The sequence below is a fragment of the Delphinus delphis genome, chromosome 2 (genome assembly GCF_949987515.2).
Source record: "Delphinus delphis chromosome 2, mDelDel1.2, whole genome shotgun sequence".
In the NCBI taxonomy this organism is placed as follows: Eukaryota; Metazoa; Chordata; class Mammalia; order Artiodactyla; family Delphinidae; genus Delphinus; species Delphinus delphis.
In genome coordinates, this window is record NC_082684.1 from 118,644,025 (window position 1) to 118,664,814 (window position 20,790).

Below are 20,790 nucleotides of genomic sequence, written 5' to 3' on the forward strand. Positions count from 1 at the left end.
CATCATAATTTATATTTTGTTTTTTCAAAAATCTAGCATGGGCTCTTAGTCTGCTCAGGCTGCTATAACGGAATACCACAGGCTGGAGGCTTAAACAATGGACACTTATTTCTCACAGGTCTGGTAGCTCAAAATCCAAGACCAAGGTGCTGGTGGATTAATTCTTGGTGGGGGTCCTCTCCTGGTTTGCAGATGGCTGCCTTCATGCTGTGCCCTCACATGGTAGAAAGATCATTTCTCTTGTGTCTCTTCTTATAAGGGCACTAATCCCATTTGTGGGGCTTCACCTTCATGTACTAATTACTTCCCAGAGGCCCCAGCTTAAATACTTTCACATTGGGCTTTAGGGCTTCAGCATAGGAATTTCTGAGGTGCACAAACATTTTTGAGGCAGACTCCGTGTGATATCGTATTTAAAATGCTTTTCCACCATCCACATCAAAACCCATGTCTTCAACTAGATAGAATACTTGGTGAGTAGTGATATCTCACGCCTTCTTTGAATGGTGCCTTCATCCCACAGGCCTATCTGGGATGGGTATGAGCAGGGGTGGCCTGTATAGTCAGCTGTCACACTGTCGAGGACAAAGGACCCAGCCTCCCTCCACGCTGCCATGAAACTTTGGTTTATTTCCCCCATCAGTTCTCAAGGTGGCCAGCACAAATGGACCCAGAGTGGTTTTGGCTTTCCTACTGGGTGTTGGAGTGGGAGGGGGCCGTGCTGCATCCTGCTGCCATATTAGCTGCAGCCTGCAGCCCTGCTGGGCCCCAGCCCATGGGATTAGGGTGGGGACGAGAAGGAACAGCACTGCCTACCCCCCATTCCCACCCTCTGTGCGCTCATTCACCTCATTCCGGCATGGGACCTCACCACCAACAGCATGGAGAGAGGTGCTCAAAACATGTCCCTCTATCTTTCCGTTCTCGAATGACGATGGCCTCCCCTCCAAGAGACTAAAGACCACTATGGACATGAGCACTCATCCCACCTCACCCTCTTACCACCTACATGGGAACACAACTGGGAGAGTAGGGGGCCAAGGGCTGTGGCAACTCCAAAACAAAAAGCTCTCCAGAGTGGTGGCCACATTTCTCCTGCCTGGAGTGGAGGCCACAGCTGGCAGCAGCAGGGAGTCAGCATCCCTCCTTGCAGCTCCTCCGTGCCCGCCTCACTCCTGCTCAGCTCTCTTCACTCCCTTACACCTGCCTCCCCTGACCTCTAGGAAAAGTCAGGGCCATTTATCACCTACCCCGTGGTACTGGGCTCTTTCCCTCAGTTGTCATCAACCAACTGCACTATTACATGTTTAATGACTAGCGTCCATGTTGGATGGCAAGCTCTGAGACGATGGGGACAGTGTGTCTGTCCTGTTTGTCGTCGTGCCCTCAGTTCTTAGCACACGCCTGGTACATCCTGGGTGCTCAACCAGATTCAATAAGTGCCTGAGTGCACGAGTGAGGAGAAGCTTCCTCGGTGCCCCTTTCCAGGCTCTGAGGAGTTCTGAGGCGACGTCATTTTACAAACACTGACCCCAGGACTTACAAATTTCCTTTTATTAGCATTTTATTCTATTACCTTCCTATGTAAGAAAGGGCTTTCCCCAGAATCTTACTGCTCCAGATCTGACTCCAGGCCTGCCCAAGGGGCTATACACCGTGTGTGTGTGTGTGTGTGTGTGTGTACAGGAAGTTTCGAACTTTTGAAGAGAAGCCTTCAGCCACAGTAGTGCTGATGGGTAAAAATTCTTGCTGGCAAGGAAAACCACTAAGGTGGTAAAAAGAAAAATGCTTTATAGCAGCGCCAAATCACCGGGAAGGGCATCCACTGTCAAAAGGTGGCCCATGGGAAGTTTATGGGACCGCTGTTGCATTTGGAGCAAACAGCCTAGAAAATCTGCCAATGACTGTTGAAGTCCACCTTCTGGTTGGAGAGAGATTTATAGAGCACCCTAAGTGTCAGCACCCAGGCATGAGCAGAGCTTTTGGTGGGGGTGGGCTCAGTCGTCTGCGTTGGGCCTGGCCTTCCCCAGCGCAGTGTGCTGTGGCCCGCTGGTGCAGAAGGCCGCCTTGGCTCTTGGGGGCTGCCGAGGCTTCACGGCCTTCTCGGGGGCCCTGCGAACAAGCAGAGGGTGGGGTGAGTGGGGCACCCCTCGACCTGCCCGCGTTTTGCGCCCAGTCTTCGCGGCTGTGAAGACAAGCCTGGCGGTTGCTGAGCTAAGTTTCGTGAAGGAGCGTCAGGAGGGACTGTAAATGAGAGACTTGTGGCACAGGAACAGAAAACGCAAGGTTTCTTCTCCCATTTTCTAATTCCTTGTGACCATTCTTGCTGAGCTGACACAGTCAACCCTCAGCTGCTAAAGGGGCCTGGGCCCAGCGGGTGGGCTCCGAGACAGCCCCCCGCCACACCCCGCTAGCTGTGTCCCGCCTGCGGCACTTCCCTGAGCAGCACCTTGGCCGTCAGTCTGCGGGCTCTGGGTGTACGCAGGCTGTGCCGTAGTGAAAACCAGAAGGCTGGCCGTCAAGGTGAAGTCAGAGGGCTCTCAGGGGCAGCCTGAGGCAGGGCTCCCGCAGGCCAAGCAGGGCTCTGTGCCTTTGCCCTCCAGCAGGTGAGATGACCTGCAGGCGGCCCGTCTGCAGGAGGACGAATCCCAGCCTGTGTTTCTGACATTCTTCAAGAGCTAATTTCTTCCTAATATCTGGCAAGAAGATATTTCACAACTGGGTATTCAAAGGAACTGGGCTTGCATAGTTTATGAGTTATGGGGAAGTCAGTAAAACTTTCCACGGAAAGTTCCGTAGAACCTTACAGAACCAGCTTCATCTGAGATTCTGATTGCAGGGGAAATAGTGTGAGGGGAGGCCAACTCACTTGGACAGGACATCCATGGTCTGCTGGGTGGCCAGAGTCCTCTTGTCCTGTGGTCCATATAAGAGGGTCTGGATCTGAAGACACTGCAGAACACCAAGTAGTAATTGTGAGGTTATGGAAATGTCACTGAGAGCATTTTGCAGGAAAATCAAGTCTCCCTTAAATGAGAGAATACTTCATTCATAGACCCATGCTATGACGGAATTAGTGTATTCTGAGTTTCTTCCAGGAACAGTCTGACCTTCAATTTGGATGCCCTGAGGGATCCAGGAAACAAATGTACAGTTTAGCACTATTTTGTAGAACTCTCTGTGACTGTCCGTATGCAAAACTATGTTTAAAAGTTATGTTTCTAGAAAATAAAGGCAAGAACATTTCTATTGACCAGAGGAGGGGTCTCTAGTTTCTAATTTTAAATGACCCTTGCTACAGCCCAAAAAACTTTCCTTCTTTTTAAAATGTTTTTGCTTTTTTGTAAAGAAGTGCTTTATCTTATATGGGCTTTCTGTATTCATTACTATGCAGCAATTTCTTAGGAGTTGATTTATTTAGGAGTTAAATATTCAGCTGTATATTATCCAGGACTGGCTTTGGCTTGATTTCTTCCTTCTGCTTATTGTCCTGCCATTTGGTTGCTTATACTGGGCCAGGGAGAGACATGAGAGTTGTGCCCAAAATGGTCAAAATAATTTTGAAGAAGAATGAGATGGAGGAGCTTGCTTTGCTGAATGTCAAGACCTTTTATAAAACTAGAGTAATTAAGACAGTGTGGTTTTCATCCAGAGACAGACAAATATATCAACAAAACATGGCAGAGAGTCTAATACTTGATAGATTGACAGAAGTGGCCCTGAAGGGTCCATGAGGAAGAGCTGAACTAGTCAGTAAATGGAACTGGTTTTCCAAATGGAAGGAAGTGGATCCCTACCACATATCAAACACAAAAATTAATCCCAGATAGATTGGGGAACTGTGAAATTAAAACTTGGAACTTATAGATGAAAATATTGAAGGATACGTTTATGATCTTGAGGTAGGGAAGTATTTCTTAGACAAGATCCAGACAAACCAAGAGTAAAAAAGACTGATGAAATTTAACTATATTAAAATTCAAAACATCTGTGCACCAAAATGCACCCTAGGCAAGGTACAGACAAACCAGACTGAGGGAAAATATTTGCACAAAACTGGAAAAGGATTAGCATAAAGCACTCATATAAGGTAATGAGAAAAAAAGCCTACCAACAGAAAAATGCTCAAAAGATATAAACATATTCAAAGAAGTTGAAAACAGAATGGCTAATAACCATGCCTAAGCTCACTAGTAATCAGTAATGCAAACTAAAACTTCAATGAGATTGCCCCTTCACCTACCAAACTGCAAAAATTATAGTCTGATAATGATAACACCAAGCTTTGTCAAAGATACGAAGCAACAAGAACTCTTTTATATACTGATAGTGGGTGTTAAAGTTGGTACAACCAATTTGGGAATATTTTGTAGAACAATTTGGGAATATTTAGTAATGGATAAGTAAACTGTGATATATGTGTATTGTTTATGCATGATACCACACAAATTTTTGATGTGTGTATGTCGCCACATGGATGAATCTCATGATTATAGAGAAGAAAAAGAAAATAGCAGATGAATGCATATATGTGTGCACATATTTGTATGTAAAATAAAACCATAGTAAAATAATAAAGATGAGAATGATATCTAATTCAGGATAGTAACTATCTGGAGATGGGGTGGGGAGGGGGCTTCAACTGGATGGGTCACGTTTTATTTCTTATACTGAATAGTAAGCTCAGAGGTGTTTGTTATATTATTTGTACTTTTCCTTATATCTGAAATATTTCATATTTTTAAAAGATTGAATGTGTTTTTCTACATGGTAACAGCTCGAGTCACAAAAGTTTTGGGGTTTGGGGACATCATACTGAAGACTGTATTCATTCTGATTGGCCAACTGTTTTTAGGTCTTTGGGAAAATTAACACACAGGCAGCCAAAATACTTTGTCTTTATGAGCTGTGGAAAACATCAAGACCATCTGAATGTTTCGTTCAATCTGAGGAATTGAGAATGTGATTCTGGATTCTGAGAATGTGGTTGTCTTTTGGAAGAAGGAAATATTATTAGATGAAAATATGGCAAGATTTTTTATATAACAAAATATTCATTATTTCTTAGCTGAATTATATAACACCTAAAAAGGAGTAAACATTTTCCTGTTATTCTATTTAGTATATAATCCAAATTCTGTAAAGGCAAGGATCCTAGCCCTTCCGCCCAGCAATCCCCGGACTTTCTGAATCTGCACTGGGGCCCTGGCTTGGCCTAGGCAATGTGCTGCTCATTCCCTGGGTTTGAGCTAGTGTTGCTTTAATCCACAGAGAGTTTGTTGTGACCTTGGAAATTTAGGAACCTTGAGAAAGTTCTGTGTTGCTTTGAGGGGAAGAAGATGGAGAGGGACACTGATGACAATTGATGTAACCTCTTCTAGCACTCTTCCCCATTTGGCTCACAGCTGCTGGGAGCCTGGGTACTCACCACCCAAAGCCCGGCAGAGGAGGCTCAGATGCGGACAGCGTGCGAGAAGCAAGCCTGCTCTCCCTCATCCATGTTAGTCGGGGAGAGGCCTCTCTGCAGGGCTAACACATCTTGCCAGACAGACTTCATTTTCTCCTACCTGGCCAGGAATACCTTCACTTGGTGTAAAAGATCAGATCTAATTTTAAACCCATCCAAACTTCCCTGTTTACATATTTATGAGTGCCTCAGATGCAGCTCATTTTGAGACAAGCTGATGTTGACATGCAATGGTGTTAATTCATTCACTGAAGCATTAGAATTTTACTGACATTTTAACGATTATTTGAGAAAATCTGAGGTCTCAGGACACTCTGCCTTAAGAGGTGGCCTCCAAAATCTGAAACTCAGGAGGAATTTCCATCATGCTCCTTTGGTTATTGAAGTTTCTTCTCCCTGGCTCCTCATCCTCTAGGGAAGGAGGTATTATACTATTAGCTGAATATTCACAATTCCTGGGAAAAAGGACATGGCACCTGACAGGACTTACACGGACTCTCACCGGTTTTGCTATAACCACATCTATCCCAGACCTTGTTGCTCATTTTCACTGGGGGTGTTACGATAGTAGAGAGAGTGGAGTTAGGAGAGAGGGTTGTGGTTGGGTAAAGCAGCCCTTTTCAATAATCAAGCCCAGAGAGAGGTGAGCCCATCCCCATCCTACCCCCTATGCCCCAGCAGTCAAGACTCTTCTCTTTCTGGTGTTATTAGGGTTTTTTTTTTAAGGCTACTTATACTCACTAAGGGACTTTGCCCAAAACTGTAGCTGAAGAGGGAAGAGATGTAACCAGGAGATGTCAACCAGGAGAGGGAAACAGACCCTCAGCCCCAATCCCTTTTGTGATGACAGTGTCCAGGGAGGCCATACCAGGCACCGAGACAGGAAAAAGTGGTTCATCCAGTAATTGAACTGGTCTTCAAATGCTATGTTTTTGTTTTTGTTTTTGTTTTTTGCGGTACGCGGGCCTCTCACCATTGCGGCCTCTCCCGTTGCAGAGCACAGGCTCCGGATGCACAGGCTGAGCGGCCGTGGCTCACGGGCCCAGCCGCTCCGCAGCATGTGGGATCTTCCCGGACCGGGACACGAACCTGTGTCCCCTGCATCTGCAGGTGGACTCTCAACCACTGCGCCACCAGGGAAGCCCCAAATGCTACGTTTTTTAAAAAGTGTAATAATCCATTACTGACTTTTACTAGGAAACATCTTACATAGCTATATATTTATCTAAGAAACATAAATTGAATTTTTCAGTGTTCTGTGGCTCTTAGCTAAATTTGTTTAAGCATTTTTGCGTGAGGTAGGTTTTGTTAAAAACAGGTATTAGAGACAAAGTCAATAAATGTTAATTGAACCTACTGGCAGCCAGGCATTGTAAACATCTTGCTGAACTAAGTAAAGAACTCCTCAAACCTCGATAGGAGAACATTCTCCATCATAAATAAAGGTATTCTGTACTCTCCAGATTCTTCCAAGGAGGCCAGTGCACTCTGGTCTGAAATCAGCCTCCAAAGGGTGTTTCTCGTTTTCCTTTTGAGTGGACAAAAAACAAATTTTGAGGATCCAGATGAAGTTTACGAAGCCATTATATTGCTTGTGTTCTCTTTGATTTTACCTGCAGGGGTTGGGAGAAGTCACTTGTGTTTTTATTATACCTTAGATACCAAACAAGGAGCTTTCTTCTCTCTCCCTGCAGGAAGACAAAAGGGAATTCAAGCTTTCACAGCAGTCTGCAAGCTGTCCCCAAAGGGGCCATGTTTGTCTTGCTCACCTTTGTGTCCCAGGGCCTTGCACAGTCCCTAGCACCTAAGATGCAATATTTGCTAAATGAATGAATAAGTAAAGCAAAAGGTCAACTGATGAAATTCTTATATGACAACCTTAGGACATGGCTGGACCACAGGGCTACTGAAACCTCTGGTAGGGAAGCTCCATCGTGGGTGTAGTGTTACAGACCTCCACCGTCATAATCTGGGCACGTTCAATATCAGAAAGAAAGAGTGCTGTCCCCCAGGTGCTGCTTTCTCTTAGGTGTCATTCATAAAGCCAGGGGAGTTAAGACACAGTCTTAAGCATTTGATGAGAACCTTAAAAATTATATTTGACACGACTTTGAGGTTTGAAAGTTAGGTTTCTAAGGAGCTCAGGAGCCAAGGAATCTGGGATAGGAGGCACCGGCTTGCTGTCCCCCTGGCTGCAGCCCACCTCTGTGCCCCAGAGCTCGCACCCTTCCCTGTGTGGACGTATGTGTGGACATAGCTTGCACCCTTCCCTGTGTGGACTGAGCCCTGTGTGGGCTCAGTGGCAGCTGCGGTTTGGAGGTTAGCTGACTTAGTCTACTCTGGCTTTAGAAAACCACAACAGTTTTAGAAAACCTGAACTCACAAGGAAGCATATTTTCTGATTTTGGGGGGGATCTCTGAAAATCTACAGTTGGTACTCAGGGCCATTTCTAGTCATGGCAACGCCCCTGCAGAAGTGGGTTGGGGTGCCTGAGCCCTCCTTTTCTCCCTCAACCTTCAGTCTTAAGTCCTGAAATCACATCATCATCTCTATTGGGAAATTTCCAACAATGAAAGTGCTGCTGGGACACATCCTATTTATTAACAGAGGCATTGCAGCCAGGCTGCAGCTAAAGAGCCATCTCAGTTGCAAGGCTATGCAACTCAATAATGGAAAACGGAGAAAGACATTTTCTTGCCTGGGAAGGGTCTGTGCCAAGCCTGTGTATTTTGTCTTTACATGAAATGAAAAAGCCAGAGAAAGGTAAAATATTTCAAATGATTCTAATGCTCAGAATCTGAAATCACTACTCTTCTTTATACATATTATCTGATGCTACAGTATGTCCGTGGAGGAGAAGTTACCCAGGAACACATGAACTGTGCTGCTATTTTCATGTCAATTCTCAAGGTTAGTATTAAGAAGAAAAGAAGACGTCAGACGCCAAAATACGTGGAAGTATGAAATGTCTTAAATGTTTAGAAAAACACAAATATACTTTTCATTTACTAATCTTTACAAGGCAAGCAGAAATGATCACTGGGGAAGTGAAAGGACAAACCAAGATACCGTTCATCAGACAGCACTGTCCTATAGAAACAGGGTCACACGGGGGTGGGGCTTGGTTTTCCCAAGCCCCTCAGAAACCAGCCTTGTCCTCTGGACCTGCGTCTTCTGCTGCAGGCACACATTCCCGCAGATGTTTGCTGAGCCCCTGCCAGACACCAACCCTGAGTCCACCTCAGTGATGGAACAGACGATGGGGGTTTCCAGTGTAGTGCGGGAGCCAGGCATTTAAAAATGTGTAAACAAACATAGCATAACAACTCATGATAAGAGCTGTGGAAAAGAAAAAAGAACATGGGCTGTGAAAGAATAAAGGGGTGGTGGTGTCAGTAGTGGTAGAGGGTACTTGGGTCGGTGAAGGCCTTTCTGAGGTGACATTCAAGTTGAAACCTGCAGGACGGGGAGTCAGCCATGTGGAGAGCACCAGGTCTGGGGGAGGTGGTGGGGGTTCCAGGCAGGAGGAGTGGCAAGTGTCTGAGGCAGCATACCCGGCCCCGCTCTCTCTCTCTCTCTCTCTCTCTCACACACACACACACACACACTTAAACACACACCTGTAGCTCCCTTACCTGGAAGCCCACTAATTCTGAGACTCAAGGATTGCTGCACAGGTGGGTAGGAAGCCTCCCATGAAAGAAATACAGATAGAGGAGGACCAGGGGCCCCGGGACAAGGGAAATGGGAGAGGAGGGAGAAAGGGAGGGAGGCCTAGGCGCTGCCACTCACAGAGCTGCTCAGAGCGGCCCGTCTGAAAAGCTCTCCCTGAGTATCTACGATGCCTGTCTTGGAGTCGAGGTGTCATCCTTGCTGTCTCCCTCACTCGTCACCTCTGAGTTGCCAAGTGCCATGGGTTCTGTATCTTTACTGACGTCCCTTGACTCCCCCACGACTTTGCTCCAGCCCCTGGACACTGTCTTGGAGCAAGCTACCATCATCCTTCTCCAGGATAACTGCAGCACAAATATTTAGAGAACAAATGTATCAGCAGGACTTCCTGTGGAGGGGCCTCCTGCTGCATTACCCACATATAAATTCAGGCTTTGTTTTTAGAGTGGACAGCCAGCTGTTTGTAGAAAAGCTGGGTTTGCCTATTTCTGGGCCAGATAGAGCAAGAAATCGAGCCCCCTTTAAAATTAAGCTTTTCAGGTCCCTCCTGATGTGGAGCTCGGCCATCCCACCCAGTCCCTCCTGAGTTGGTGTAGGAGCACCTGCCATTCCCAGCATCACTCTTTCCACTTGCTAAAGGTCACACTGAATTTATGTGGTAGGAGATTTTGCCTTTCTCTCCATCCCAGGCAATCCACCCATAAACTCACAATTCTCCTGCATCCAATGAGGTTTTGACAAACACCAGAAGGTCTCAGGCCAGGATGGTCTGTCCACACCCACAGTTCTGCACCCTCCAGACTTTGATGCCAATTTAGGAACTCCTGAGGCATTGTGCACCCACGAAGCCACGGTAAGTGTTCCCATATTGGAGGAGCTTTCCATAGCAAATGTAGCCTTGTCCTGGGCAGTCTGTGTTCAGCGCCTATATATGTTTTCTAAGGGACAGGGAAGGTGGGAGGCACTGTGCCTGGGCTGCCATAGTTAGGGGGCCCGACCCCAAGGAGAGCAACTCTTCCTGGCAGATGACGACACAGGGCATCCTATTGCCAGGAGACCTGGAATTCTGATTTCCACCCAGCCTGTAGCAGGCAAGGGAGGCTCCATGTTTTCCCCACAGAAGGTTAAGCCCTTGACCCCTTTAACCATCAGCTTCCATTCTTATACTATATCAACCAATTTACAAACATCTCCAAGTAACTAATGAGGGCTTGAAGTGTCTTCAAGCACACTTCTCAAACCAAGAACAGGATTCTGTATACGAAATCAATGTCATTATGACCTTCCTTTCTTTCAAAAAGTATCTGAGGTGGATTGCTGCAGCCCAGCAGTGGGTTAATCAAAGATGATTAGAAAAATCAAGATCAAGGGATCAAGGACGAATGAGACTCTACCCTTGAAAGCCGTACGGGCTAACACAGGGCTCTGCGGGGACTCCAAACTTGGCTCTGGATTGCCTGGTATCCAGGGCAACAAGGAAAACACCACAAAGGCTTAAAGGGAAAGCGAAACTAGGCGGGCCGCTGATGGAATGACAGGACATGAATCATGTATAAAATACAGCCATCTGCAGAAGGCTCTGTGTGTTTGGCCGGTTGGAGGAACAGCAAGGACCTGACAGTCTGTTCTAGAGATTTGACCTGTGGCCACGTAACACCTGTCCAGCGTTGGCTTTCGCACAGTCAACCTATGAATAAAAACCATTTTCTTTTGCCTTTCTTCAAATGATTCATCGTAGTGGGCTTTGAATTTCTTGGAGAGAGAGGTCACATAAAATTGTTATTCTTTTATAGAAAATGTTTATGTTCACAGCTATAAAGTAATCAGGCGGTGGATGGAACCCTGATGATGACAGTACCTAACAGGGAGGCCAGATTAAGATGGGACCCAACCCTGGTAACTGGGTCTGGGATTAGTCCTGAGATGCTTCTGACCTAGAAACAGTCTTTGTGAATTCTTTTTTGCAGCCTTTTACCTGGATGAAAATCTAGTTCTCCATGTTGCAAAAATGGGAACTTTTGCAGTGGAAATTTCCATCTGGAGCCAACAGAGTTCTCCAACGTTCCCCTGCAGATGCCTTTGAAAGAAAGATCAATACTATGGTTTTCTTTTCAGTAACTTAATCCCACTGTCTGCTTTGTTTCTCGTGCCTTCCTGTTTTTCATGCCCACAGAACCATGCCTGGGCCATTCAGCACAGGAGAGCACATCTGGAAAGTCCAGTATTCAATGGATTCCTGCTCCAGAGTTGAAAACTTGGGGGATGCAGCTGTTGTTGTGATAAAAACAAGAGAAACGCTGGGCCAGTGGCTTTTGAGAGCTGCTGCTGCTGCTGGCTGTGCAGAGCCCAGCACTAAATACGGCATCTGAAAAGTCCAGCTCAGGAGCAGATGTGAGAGGCACGTTTAAAGCCCTGTGTGTGCCCTGGTGTTCATGAAGCGGCCAGCCCTGTCCTCAGGTGGGTACGTGGGGACCAGTGGAAATGAGGACTGTGTGTACCACAGCGGCCATGACCTGCAGACATACACGTTTCTACCCTTTTCTCTCTGACTCTGGCAAGTGGCCAGATAGCTTTAAAATGTCAGTCATTGTATTTAGGACTGATTGGTTAATGAGGCCAAATGAAAGGTAAAAACATCACCAACTTCCACTGCAGGCTCTGGAAGTGATGAAACCTGGAGTTTCTTGAAGCTGAGCTGATATTCAGCCCCGTGGGTGGGCCTGGGGCCCAAAGCAGTGATTCTCAACTTCCCCCTGGAAGCTAAAATGCAGGTCCCTGGGTCCCTGGGCCCCTGGCCCTTTGCCCCAGACTCTGGTTCAGAAGGTGAACCTAATGCAGGGGGTTTAAGACCCACACTTGGCAAACCACTGGCATTAAGGAAAATGTGGGATTTATTTAACAGTAACTTACCCATAGACAATTCACTTCTAGGAGCCTCAGGCCCCTTGTCTGTAAATCAGAGCTACTAAGGTCTGACCTGGAGGGTTGCTGTGAGGGTTGGGAACGATGTATGAGCTGCCATAGCAGCAGTAAGCCTGGCCCCCAGGGTGTGGTCAGTAGTGGAACCAGCCTGGCCCCACTGGAGTCAGCAGGACCATATGAAGGTTTGTGTGGCTCCAACTCAAATTCTTGCACGTCTGCTAACATTTGCCCCCCTCCCCTATTCCTGGGTCCCTCCCCTGCCTGGAGTTGAGTGTCTAGGCTGAACCCTCAGAAGAGTTTTTCCATATTCCATCTACCCTCCTCAGGGGAGAAACAAGGAAGAAGGAGCTAAGTTGAGACTCCCAAGGGCAGGTGGTATGCCTTGGCCAGGACAGCTCCTCTCTTTCCTCCGTCTGGGCCCTTCAGCGGCCTGCACTCTGCACCCGGGCAGGGCCTGGCACTTACCAAAGCAGCCCCACTCACCTTGCCTCATACTGGCCTCAGAACAATTGTGGGAGTGAAGGAGGGCTTGGGGTTGCTGTTTTCTCTGTTTTACAGATGACAAAACTGAGGCCTCTTGCCTTGATTCTTGGGCCACTCCATTCCATTCTCAACACTGTCCTCACAGTGATTTAAAAAAAAAAAAAATCCAAAGAACAAATATAGACCTATTGTGCCCTACTTAAAATTCCCTCAGTGGCTCCTAGATGCTTAGAGCCAGGTTCAGAAAACTTTTTCTGCAAAGGGCAGGTGGTAAATATTGTAGGCTTTGTGGGCCAAGGGATAAAATCGAGCTACTATGTAGGTACTTAACCTAGCAAGAGAGGAAACGAAACAAATGTCCACAAACTTTTGTCGATGAAATTTAAAGTATAATAATAATAAGTATATTTTTGGGGTAATCTAGTTCGACTAATGAAAATAATGGATTTCTTTTTTTGGGGGGAGGATAAAATTTCACTTAGCTGTGGTTCAAAGTCAGTGTTCTCTATCAAATCAATTTATGATCACCTGTAAAATGATTACAGATTTTATAATCATCTGTAAAAAATCATTTTTAACTAAGGGGCCACACAAAAACAGGTAGTGGGCTGGATTCAGCTTGCAGGCCAACGTTTGGGACCCTAGCTTAAAGGATCAAGTCTCAGCCCCTTAACTTGCAAACATGGCAGCGAGGTCATTCCCAGCTCCTCTGCAGACAGGTACCCCAACTGCTTTTTGCTTCTTTTTTTTTTGTGTGGTACGCGGGTCTCTCACTGTTGTGGCCTCTCCCATTGCGGAGCACAGGCTCCGGACGCGCAGGCTCAGCGGCCATCACTCACGGGCCCAGCCGCTCCGCGGCATGTGGGATCCTCCCGGACCAGGGCACGAACCCATATCCCCTGCATCGGCAGGCGGACTCTCAACCACTGTGACACCAGGGAAGCCCGCTTTTTGCTTCTTAAATAGGCTTCACTCTCTTGCCCCTGAGTCTCTTCTTCCACCTCGTTTCCAACATGGGAATTCCTGTCTCTGCTAGGCTATGCTCTTTTTCAGGAATACTTATCTGGACACCTTCCCTAATCCCCTTTCTCCCGTTGATCACAGTGTGGACCTGTAGCACAATACTGAGCACATAATATCAGAGTTAGGTGTTTACTGAGACTCTCTTAAGGGAAGGGGCTATGGCATGCCTATTATACTCAATGCACATGCCCCCAAATAGGGAGGGGCTCTAGTGACCCTGTCCCAGGTCTTCTAACTATGGGACCGTGTTTCTTGCACCACCTCCACTGTGGGCCACCCATCAGCCTTGAAGGCACCATGTTCTTACTCCCTACCACACCCCTGGCCTCAGCTGATTGATCTGGGGTGGGCACTGGATCCAAGCCAGGCCTCTCAATTTTTCCCTGAGAACTTCCAAGCTGTGACTGAGAAATGGCAGCAGGGGTAGGAAGTAAAACTCTGGGGGGCTGGTCACCATGATTTCCATCTTGAGGGGAGATGCTGCCATGAGAGAGGAGTAGGGGGAGGTGCAGAGAGAAGCAGGCAGGACTCCTGGGCAGAGAGAGCCCTGGTGGCATTCTAGTCTGGCCTTGGCACTTTCTCCCAAGTCTCCACTGTGTTCCTGTCCGGCTAATCATGTGCCTGTCAGTGCTTTCTTGGAAACCATAAGACAATAGACAGTCCTTTATACCTGAGCTAATTTGAGTTGTATTGTCAGTGGCAACCCAAAGACTCCTACATATCCTTATCTTGGCATTCTCTCCACTGTGCCACTGGTATTCAAACTTTCTTAAAGCACAAGAAGCCCCTGTTCAAACAAAATCTTACGTGGAAGCCCAAGCTGTAAAACAGATGATAGCATAGAGTAGACTGCACAATATGGACTGCCTGGTGCTAAATCCCCGCTCTGATGACTCCTAGCTTTGCAATCAAGGCTGAGACAATTATCCTCTCAGCCTCAGTTTCCCTCTTTGCAAAACCAGAGAGTAGAGGTATCCAACTCTTAGGGTTACTATAGGGCTTAAATAAGTTAATAGATAAAAATCATTTAACTCACTGCCAGGGATATAACAATCACTCAATAAGCATTAGCTTAAAAGTGGGGTATGGAGAAACCCAGAGCAACTGCCACCCTCAGCTACCTTTCTTACCTCTTCCCTCACCGTAATGTCTTTGGCACATGTGTAATGTTTAAAATTATCTGAAATGATTGGTTTAATATATCTTCCTGCCTAGACTAGAAAGTCACACAAAGACAAGAAGCATATTTATCTTGGTTATTCATTGTCTTTCCCCAGTTCTGCCTAGCACAGTAAGTGGCCCATAGAAGATATCCAATAACTACTGCTGACTAATTGATAATAAATATATGTTATCTCATTAAAAAATAGGCACCACACATGTTACCAAATCTGGTGCTTTTTGCAGCAGAATCAGAAGTCATAAAAAGAGAAAAAAAGGCTTGACCTATAGGACAGCCCACTCAGAACTAAAGTTAATTCTTTTGGTTTGGGCAGCTATATTACTTAAAGTTTCCCAGGTTTTCACCATTTTAAAACTAATTAATGTAATGAAAACACAACATGACAGAACTTATAAGATGCATTTAAAGCAATAATAAGAGGACAATTCATAGCCTAAAACACTTATATCAATAAAAATTAAAACCCAAATGAATTCAATTCCCAATTCAAAAAGATAGGAAAAACTCCAACAGAGTAAAACAAAATAAGTTACAAAGAAAGAAAGAATAAAGATAAAATCAGAAATTAATGAAATAGAGAATAGGAAGGCAATTTATCCATAGAATTCAAATCCTGTTTCTTAGAAAAATTAACAAAATAGACAAACCACTAACTAACTCAGTCAAGAAAAAAAGTGAGAAAATCCAAATAAAAAACTAAGAATTACAATGGGAAAATAACTATTAAAAAAGTAGAAATTTGAAAAATCCATGAGACTACTTGGCAAATCAATCTGAAAATGTGAATGAAATAGATAATTACCTAGAAAAACACAGTTTACCAAAATGACCCTGTTAGAGATAGAAAGCTTCAACAGACCAATTTGTTTGTAGAAGATGTAGAGAAAATTGTCAAGGAATTTTCCCCCCTAAAAGCACCATGCCTAAAGAGTTTTACACGTGGTACAAACTTTCAAAGACTAGATAATTTTAATGTTGTATAAAATCCTTCAGTGCATAGAAAATAAAGGTAAACTTCCAAATTATTTTTATGAAGCAAAATAACATTGATACTTAAACAAATATCACTTACAAATATTGGTGCAAAATATTTGCAAAAAATAAATATTAGCAAACAGAATCAACATCACACTGAGAATAATTCATTATGACTAAGGAGATTTATTCCAAGAATGCAAGTTTGGTTCAATATTATAATAAAATGTACCATATTAAGTGATCTAAGAAGAATCATCTGATTATCTCCATTGATGCTGACAAAGCCTTTGATCCAGCAATTGTTTCTAATTTTAAAAAACCCAACAATTATTTCTAATTAAAAAAAACTCATGAAAATAGAAATTCATGGATACTCCCTTAGCATGATAAATATATATAAATCTTTGTCCAAAGCCAGCATATATTAAATGAGGAATAACTAGAGGCATTTCCATTAAGATCAGGAACAAGGCAAGGATGCCTATTATTCCACATTATTTATTATTGTTCTGGAGGTATGAACCAATTCAATTAGACAAATCAATCAGAGGCATAAAACTTGGAAAACAGAAAGTAAAACTGTTTGCAGATGATGTAATAGTACACCTGGAAAACTTGAGAGAATCGGTGCTCAAATTAACTCAAGCAAGAAAAGAATTAAGCAAACTAGCAGAATATAAAATTAACACAGAGAAACTTATAGTCTTCGTACACACAAAAATAACCAGTCAAAAGGTGTAACAGTGGATAAAACTCCACTTATAGTAGCATTAAAGAAGATAAAATGCTTAGAAATCAACTTAGTAAGAAATGTACAAAACCTATATGAAGAACACTTTAAAATGTGCCTGAATGTTACAAAAGTAGACATGAACACATATAAAGACATCCCTTGTTCTTTGGTAGAATGACTCAACATCATAATGATGTCAATCCTCCCAATGTCCATTTACAAATAAAACAATTCTCCAAAAAACACCAACAAACTTTTTATGGAGCTAGATAAGTTGATACCAAAATTCATGTGGAAAGATAAAGATGCCAGAATATCTAGAAAACCTGATATACAAAAACCACGAGGGAGGCTTCCCTGGTGGCACAGTGGTTAAGAATCCGCCTGCCCACGCAGGGGACACGGGTTTGAGCCCTGGTCCGGGAAGATCCCACATGCCACGGAGCAAGTAAGCCCGTGTACCACAACTACTGAGCCTGCACGCCTAGAGCCCGTGCTCCACAACAAGAGAAGCCACTGTACTGAGAAACCCGCGCACCGCAACAAAGAGTAGCTCCCACTCCCCGCAACTAGAGAAAGCTCGCGTACAGCAATGAAGACCCAAAGCAGACAAAGAAAAAAAAAAACACGAGGGGAGTCTAATCCTACCAGGTACTACATCATGCTATGAAATCTCTATAATTAAGGCAATGAGGTACTGGGATTCAAATAAACAAAGAGAAAAGTGGAATAGAAAGAAATCCAGAAAGAGACTCAAGTACATGTGGAAATGTAGTATGTGACGAAAGTGTTAATTCACTGGAGCATAGATGGACTCTCTAATAAAATGGTGCTGGACAACTGGGCAGCCATTTGGGAAGAAGATAACATTAGATCCATACCTCATGCCATCCACATAAACTCCAAATTAAAAAAAATAAACATAAGTAGTAGAAGAACACACAAAGAGTTCCTCTATAAACTGGGTGTACAGAAAGAGTAAAATAAAATAAGATCGAGGGCTTCCCTGGTGGCGCAGTGCTTGAGAGTCCGCCTGCCGATGCAGAGGACACAGGTTCGCGCCCTGGTCCGGGAAGATCCCACATGCCGTGGAGCGGCTGGGCCCGTGAGCCATGGCCGCTGAGCCTGCGCGTCCGGAGCCTGTGCTCCGCAACGGGAGAGGCCACAACAGTGAGAGGCCCGCGTACCGCAAAAAATAAAAAATAATAAAAAAAAATAATAAAGATTGATAAATTACGCTATGTACAAATTTAAAATTATTTTCATAGTAAAGAATAATTGATAATTCATTTAAAAATCTATGTGCATAAGAGGATTACTGTACCTTTTACCCCAAAAAGTGTGAGCTGAGATCAGCTGCAAAAGTGATGTCATCTTACATAAATAAGCCACTTGTAAAGTTTCATTTAAAAAGAGCATGGTGGAGGGAGAGAAAGCTACCTGTGGGGAAGGGTGGGAGGGTTTTTTTCCACATTAGTTGGGCTGCAGCTTTACCTTCTTCAGTTTCTTGTGGGCCCCTCTCTGGTTCCCCTGTGCCAGGTCAGCCCCGCCCAGGAGCCGGTATGTCTCTGCCACCTCGGGACTGAGATCACCATACACTGCCACTTTGGCCTCCAGGGACTCTCTCAGGATGGAGGTAGCTCTCTGTGAAAGGAACAAAAAACTGTCTGGTTAAATAAAACGTTCAAAGCTGGATAAAGATCAGTGCCTCCTAAGAAAATGATGTAACTGGTAATGTATTTTCACTTTTTAGGGGAATGAGTTTGGGTAGAGTGTCTCATGAGCTGAGCCTACTTTCCTCCTTAAATAGGAATCAGGAAATAATATACATGGGGTGAGGGGGTGTTGCGGGGGACAGGAATGGTTTGAACTCTGAAGAGAGAATGCATAAAGGACCCCTGGAGAAAAAGCCATCTCAGATGTTACAGGAACCCATTTTAGTTGAGTAGTAAGAAGAAAAGCTAACATGCATTGCATCGTGTCCTTTATGTGGCAAGAACCATGCTAAACTGTTTATGTGTGTGAGCTCATTTAACTTGCACCATCTCCTTTAGATAAGCACAATTTTAATCCTTGTTTGCCAGAGGAGGAAATTGAGGCATAGAGCAGTCAAGAAACTTGCTCAGAGTCAGACAGCCCATCAGTGGCAGGCAGATCTAGGATCTGGAACCTGCCAGTTTTAATCCCTCTTAGTTGCAGGCTCTTCTCCCTCTGTACACAGTGATGTTCTTATGTAAGTGAAAACTACAGAGTTTCCTGGCATTTACAGAACATCCAGAACATATTCCAGGGTTTTCCATTTCTCACAAGAAATAGTTCAGGAAACCAAAAGCAAACATTCCAACATGGTGAAAAGTTAAATACATTTGACATCTTGTTTGGTTTATCTGATTTATTTATACCAACATGGAATACAAAATATGAGCTGGTATTAATCTCTTCAGTCATACACCAAGACATACAGAGGGAAAGCCCTGTATGTCGGTCTCCCATGTTTCTCCTGAAATTCTTCTACGATCTTCTACATAAAAGCATGATTACAGGTAGAGATCACAAACGCCCAATATAAGAGCCGAATAGGGACTTTGCTGTTGGTCCAGTGGTTGGGACGTCGCCTTCCAGTGTGTGTGGGGGTGCGGGTTCAATCTCTGGTCGGGGAGCTGGGATCCCACATGCCTCATGGCCAAAAGCCAAGGCACGGAACAGGGTCAATACTGTAACAAATTCATTGAGGACTTTGGGGGTGGTCCACATCAAGGAAATCTTTAAAAAAATATATGGGAGAAATAAGTGGACCTTAAAAGAAAAATAGAGCCGAATAAAGCAGGAACCAGTGAAGGAGCCTTGCCCACCGCACAGCCCTGAAGGCATCCTGCTAGCGCTCCCCAGATAGAGGAGTTCGCAAGGCCTTTACTCAGTTTATTGGCAAGAATATGAATTAGGTGCTGGGGGTGGGATCAGGGAACCACGGTAAAAGGCACTGTTAAGGCAGAAACAATTTCTCAGATGGAAAGATAAATCACTGCTGGGGAAGAGAAACTGTAAATTGTGAAGTGTGTGACCCACCTTGGTATGGGTCTTGCCTGATGCTAAAGCCTGTCGTGTCCCTTCCCAGTGTCTGTGATGCAACTGTTGGGTTTGGCAATTCTTCCATGAAAATTGGTTGTCAGCCTTGGAGGAGCCAATGATGGAAAGAAGAGCCAGACACCTTTTCCTAAATGAAGCTCTCAATGCCATTTACAGCCTGATTGGGGAAACTAGAGATAGATGTGCATGAACTTGAATGGCAAGTCAAGATGGCAATGGAAGAGATGCCACATGGATATGGGTTTAAAGGAAAGAGACAGTGATAGTCTCTGAGAGTTAGAAAAGCTTAATGGAGAGAAGTGAAGAATAAATAGGATTTAGGTGGACCAAGAAGAGGGCATGGGAACCTGGGAGCACAGTGGGAGCTGGGGGAAGCACACGGCACATTCAAGGCCAGTGAGGGGACTAATTTGACTATAGCAGAGAAAGTAGGAAGAGGAGCAGAGGGAGATGAGGCAGGAGTCACGGGCTGGGCTGGTGGTGGAGACCTTCATGCCAGGCTGAGGAGTTTAGATTTTCTTATGGGGAATAAGAAGTCAGAGAAGATTCCTGAGCAGCAGAGCAGCACAACTAGAAGAGTATCTTTTAACCTGTGGCAAAGTAAACTTCACTTACATTTTACCTTAAAAGGCATTTTCCTTCCCAAGTATCACCTTCCTGTTGGCAAAGGGTCCTAGCCCACATGTAGGCTGTGACACATCTGAGGTGGTCTGAGCACATCCTTGTGCTCGTGCCTGGGACTGTCCTTGGGCCCGGCCCCATTGGCCAGCTCCTGCTGGAACCCACAGTGAGGTCTGTAACCAAGAGTGAGCATAACACAAGGTGACACATTTGGTTGGACAGATTGTGTCACACACAAGGGTGCCTGGCAGGAGAATGAGGAGGGCTGAAGTCCGGCCCGTGTTCCGCTCTCTAAGCAATGTGCCCTGGCATGGACTGCACCCACCTGAGGAAGAGGCAGCTTTGTCTATTCTTACAAGGGCACCAGAAGGGCTGGCAGGGGCTGTAGAATGAAAAGAGCCAGTTTGCTAAAATCTCCAGGGGAGGCCTCAGGAAGTGAGGTACATCTTTAGATCAATGCCACTGATTTGGGTGACTTGGGCAGGGGCAGTGAGGTGTGGCAGCTGTGATGACAGACACCAGGGCAGGAAGCCAGACAGGAACGGGGAAAAGGGTGGATGCCCTGTGGCAGCCAGAGCAGTCAGACAGCCCATAGCCAAGCATCCATCTACCCATTGGCT

At 45.1% G+C, this 20,790-nt stretch overlaps 1 protein-coding gene across 3 annotated transcripts in view; it reads right to left on the reverse strand.

Moving 5' to 3' along the window:
* Positions 1-1,371: 1,371 nt before the first annotated feature.
* TTC23 (tetratricopeptide repeat domain 23) overlaps positions 1,372-20,790 on the reverse strand; it is a 109,875-nt gene continuing 90,456 nt past the window's right edge. For 2 of the 3 annotated variants that reach the window (XM_060003648.1, XM_060003650.1), the window contains 3 exons: positions 17,957-18,106; positions 2,870-2,952; positions 1,372-2,112 (listed from right to left, as the gene is read on the reverse strand). In XM_060003648.1, the coding sequence (XP_059859631.1) occupies positions 1,998-2,112; positions 2,870-2,952; positions 17,957-18,106 (348 nt within the window). In that variant the 3' untranslated portion in view covers positions 1,372-1,997. The remainder of the gene's footprint in view (positions 2,113-2,869; positions 2,953-17,956; positions 18,107-20,790) is intronic. The other variant, XM_060003649.1, reaches the window with a different exon arrangement.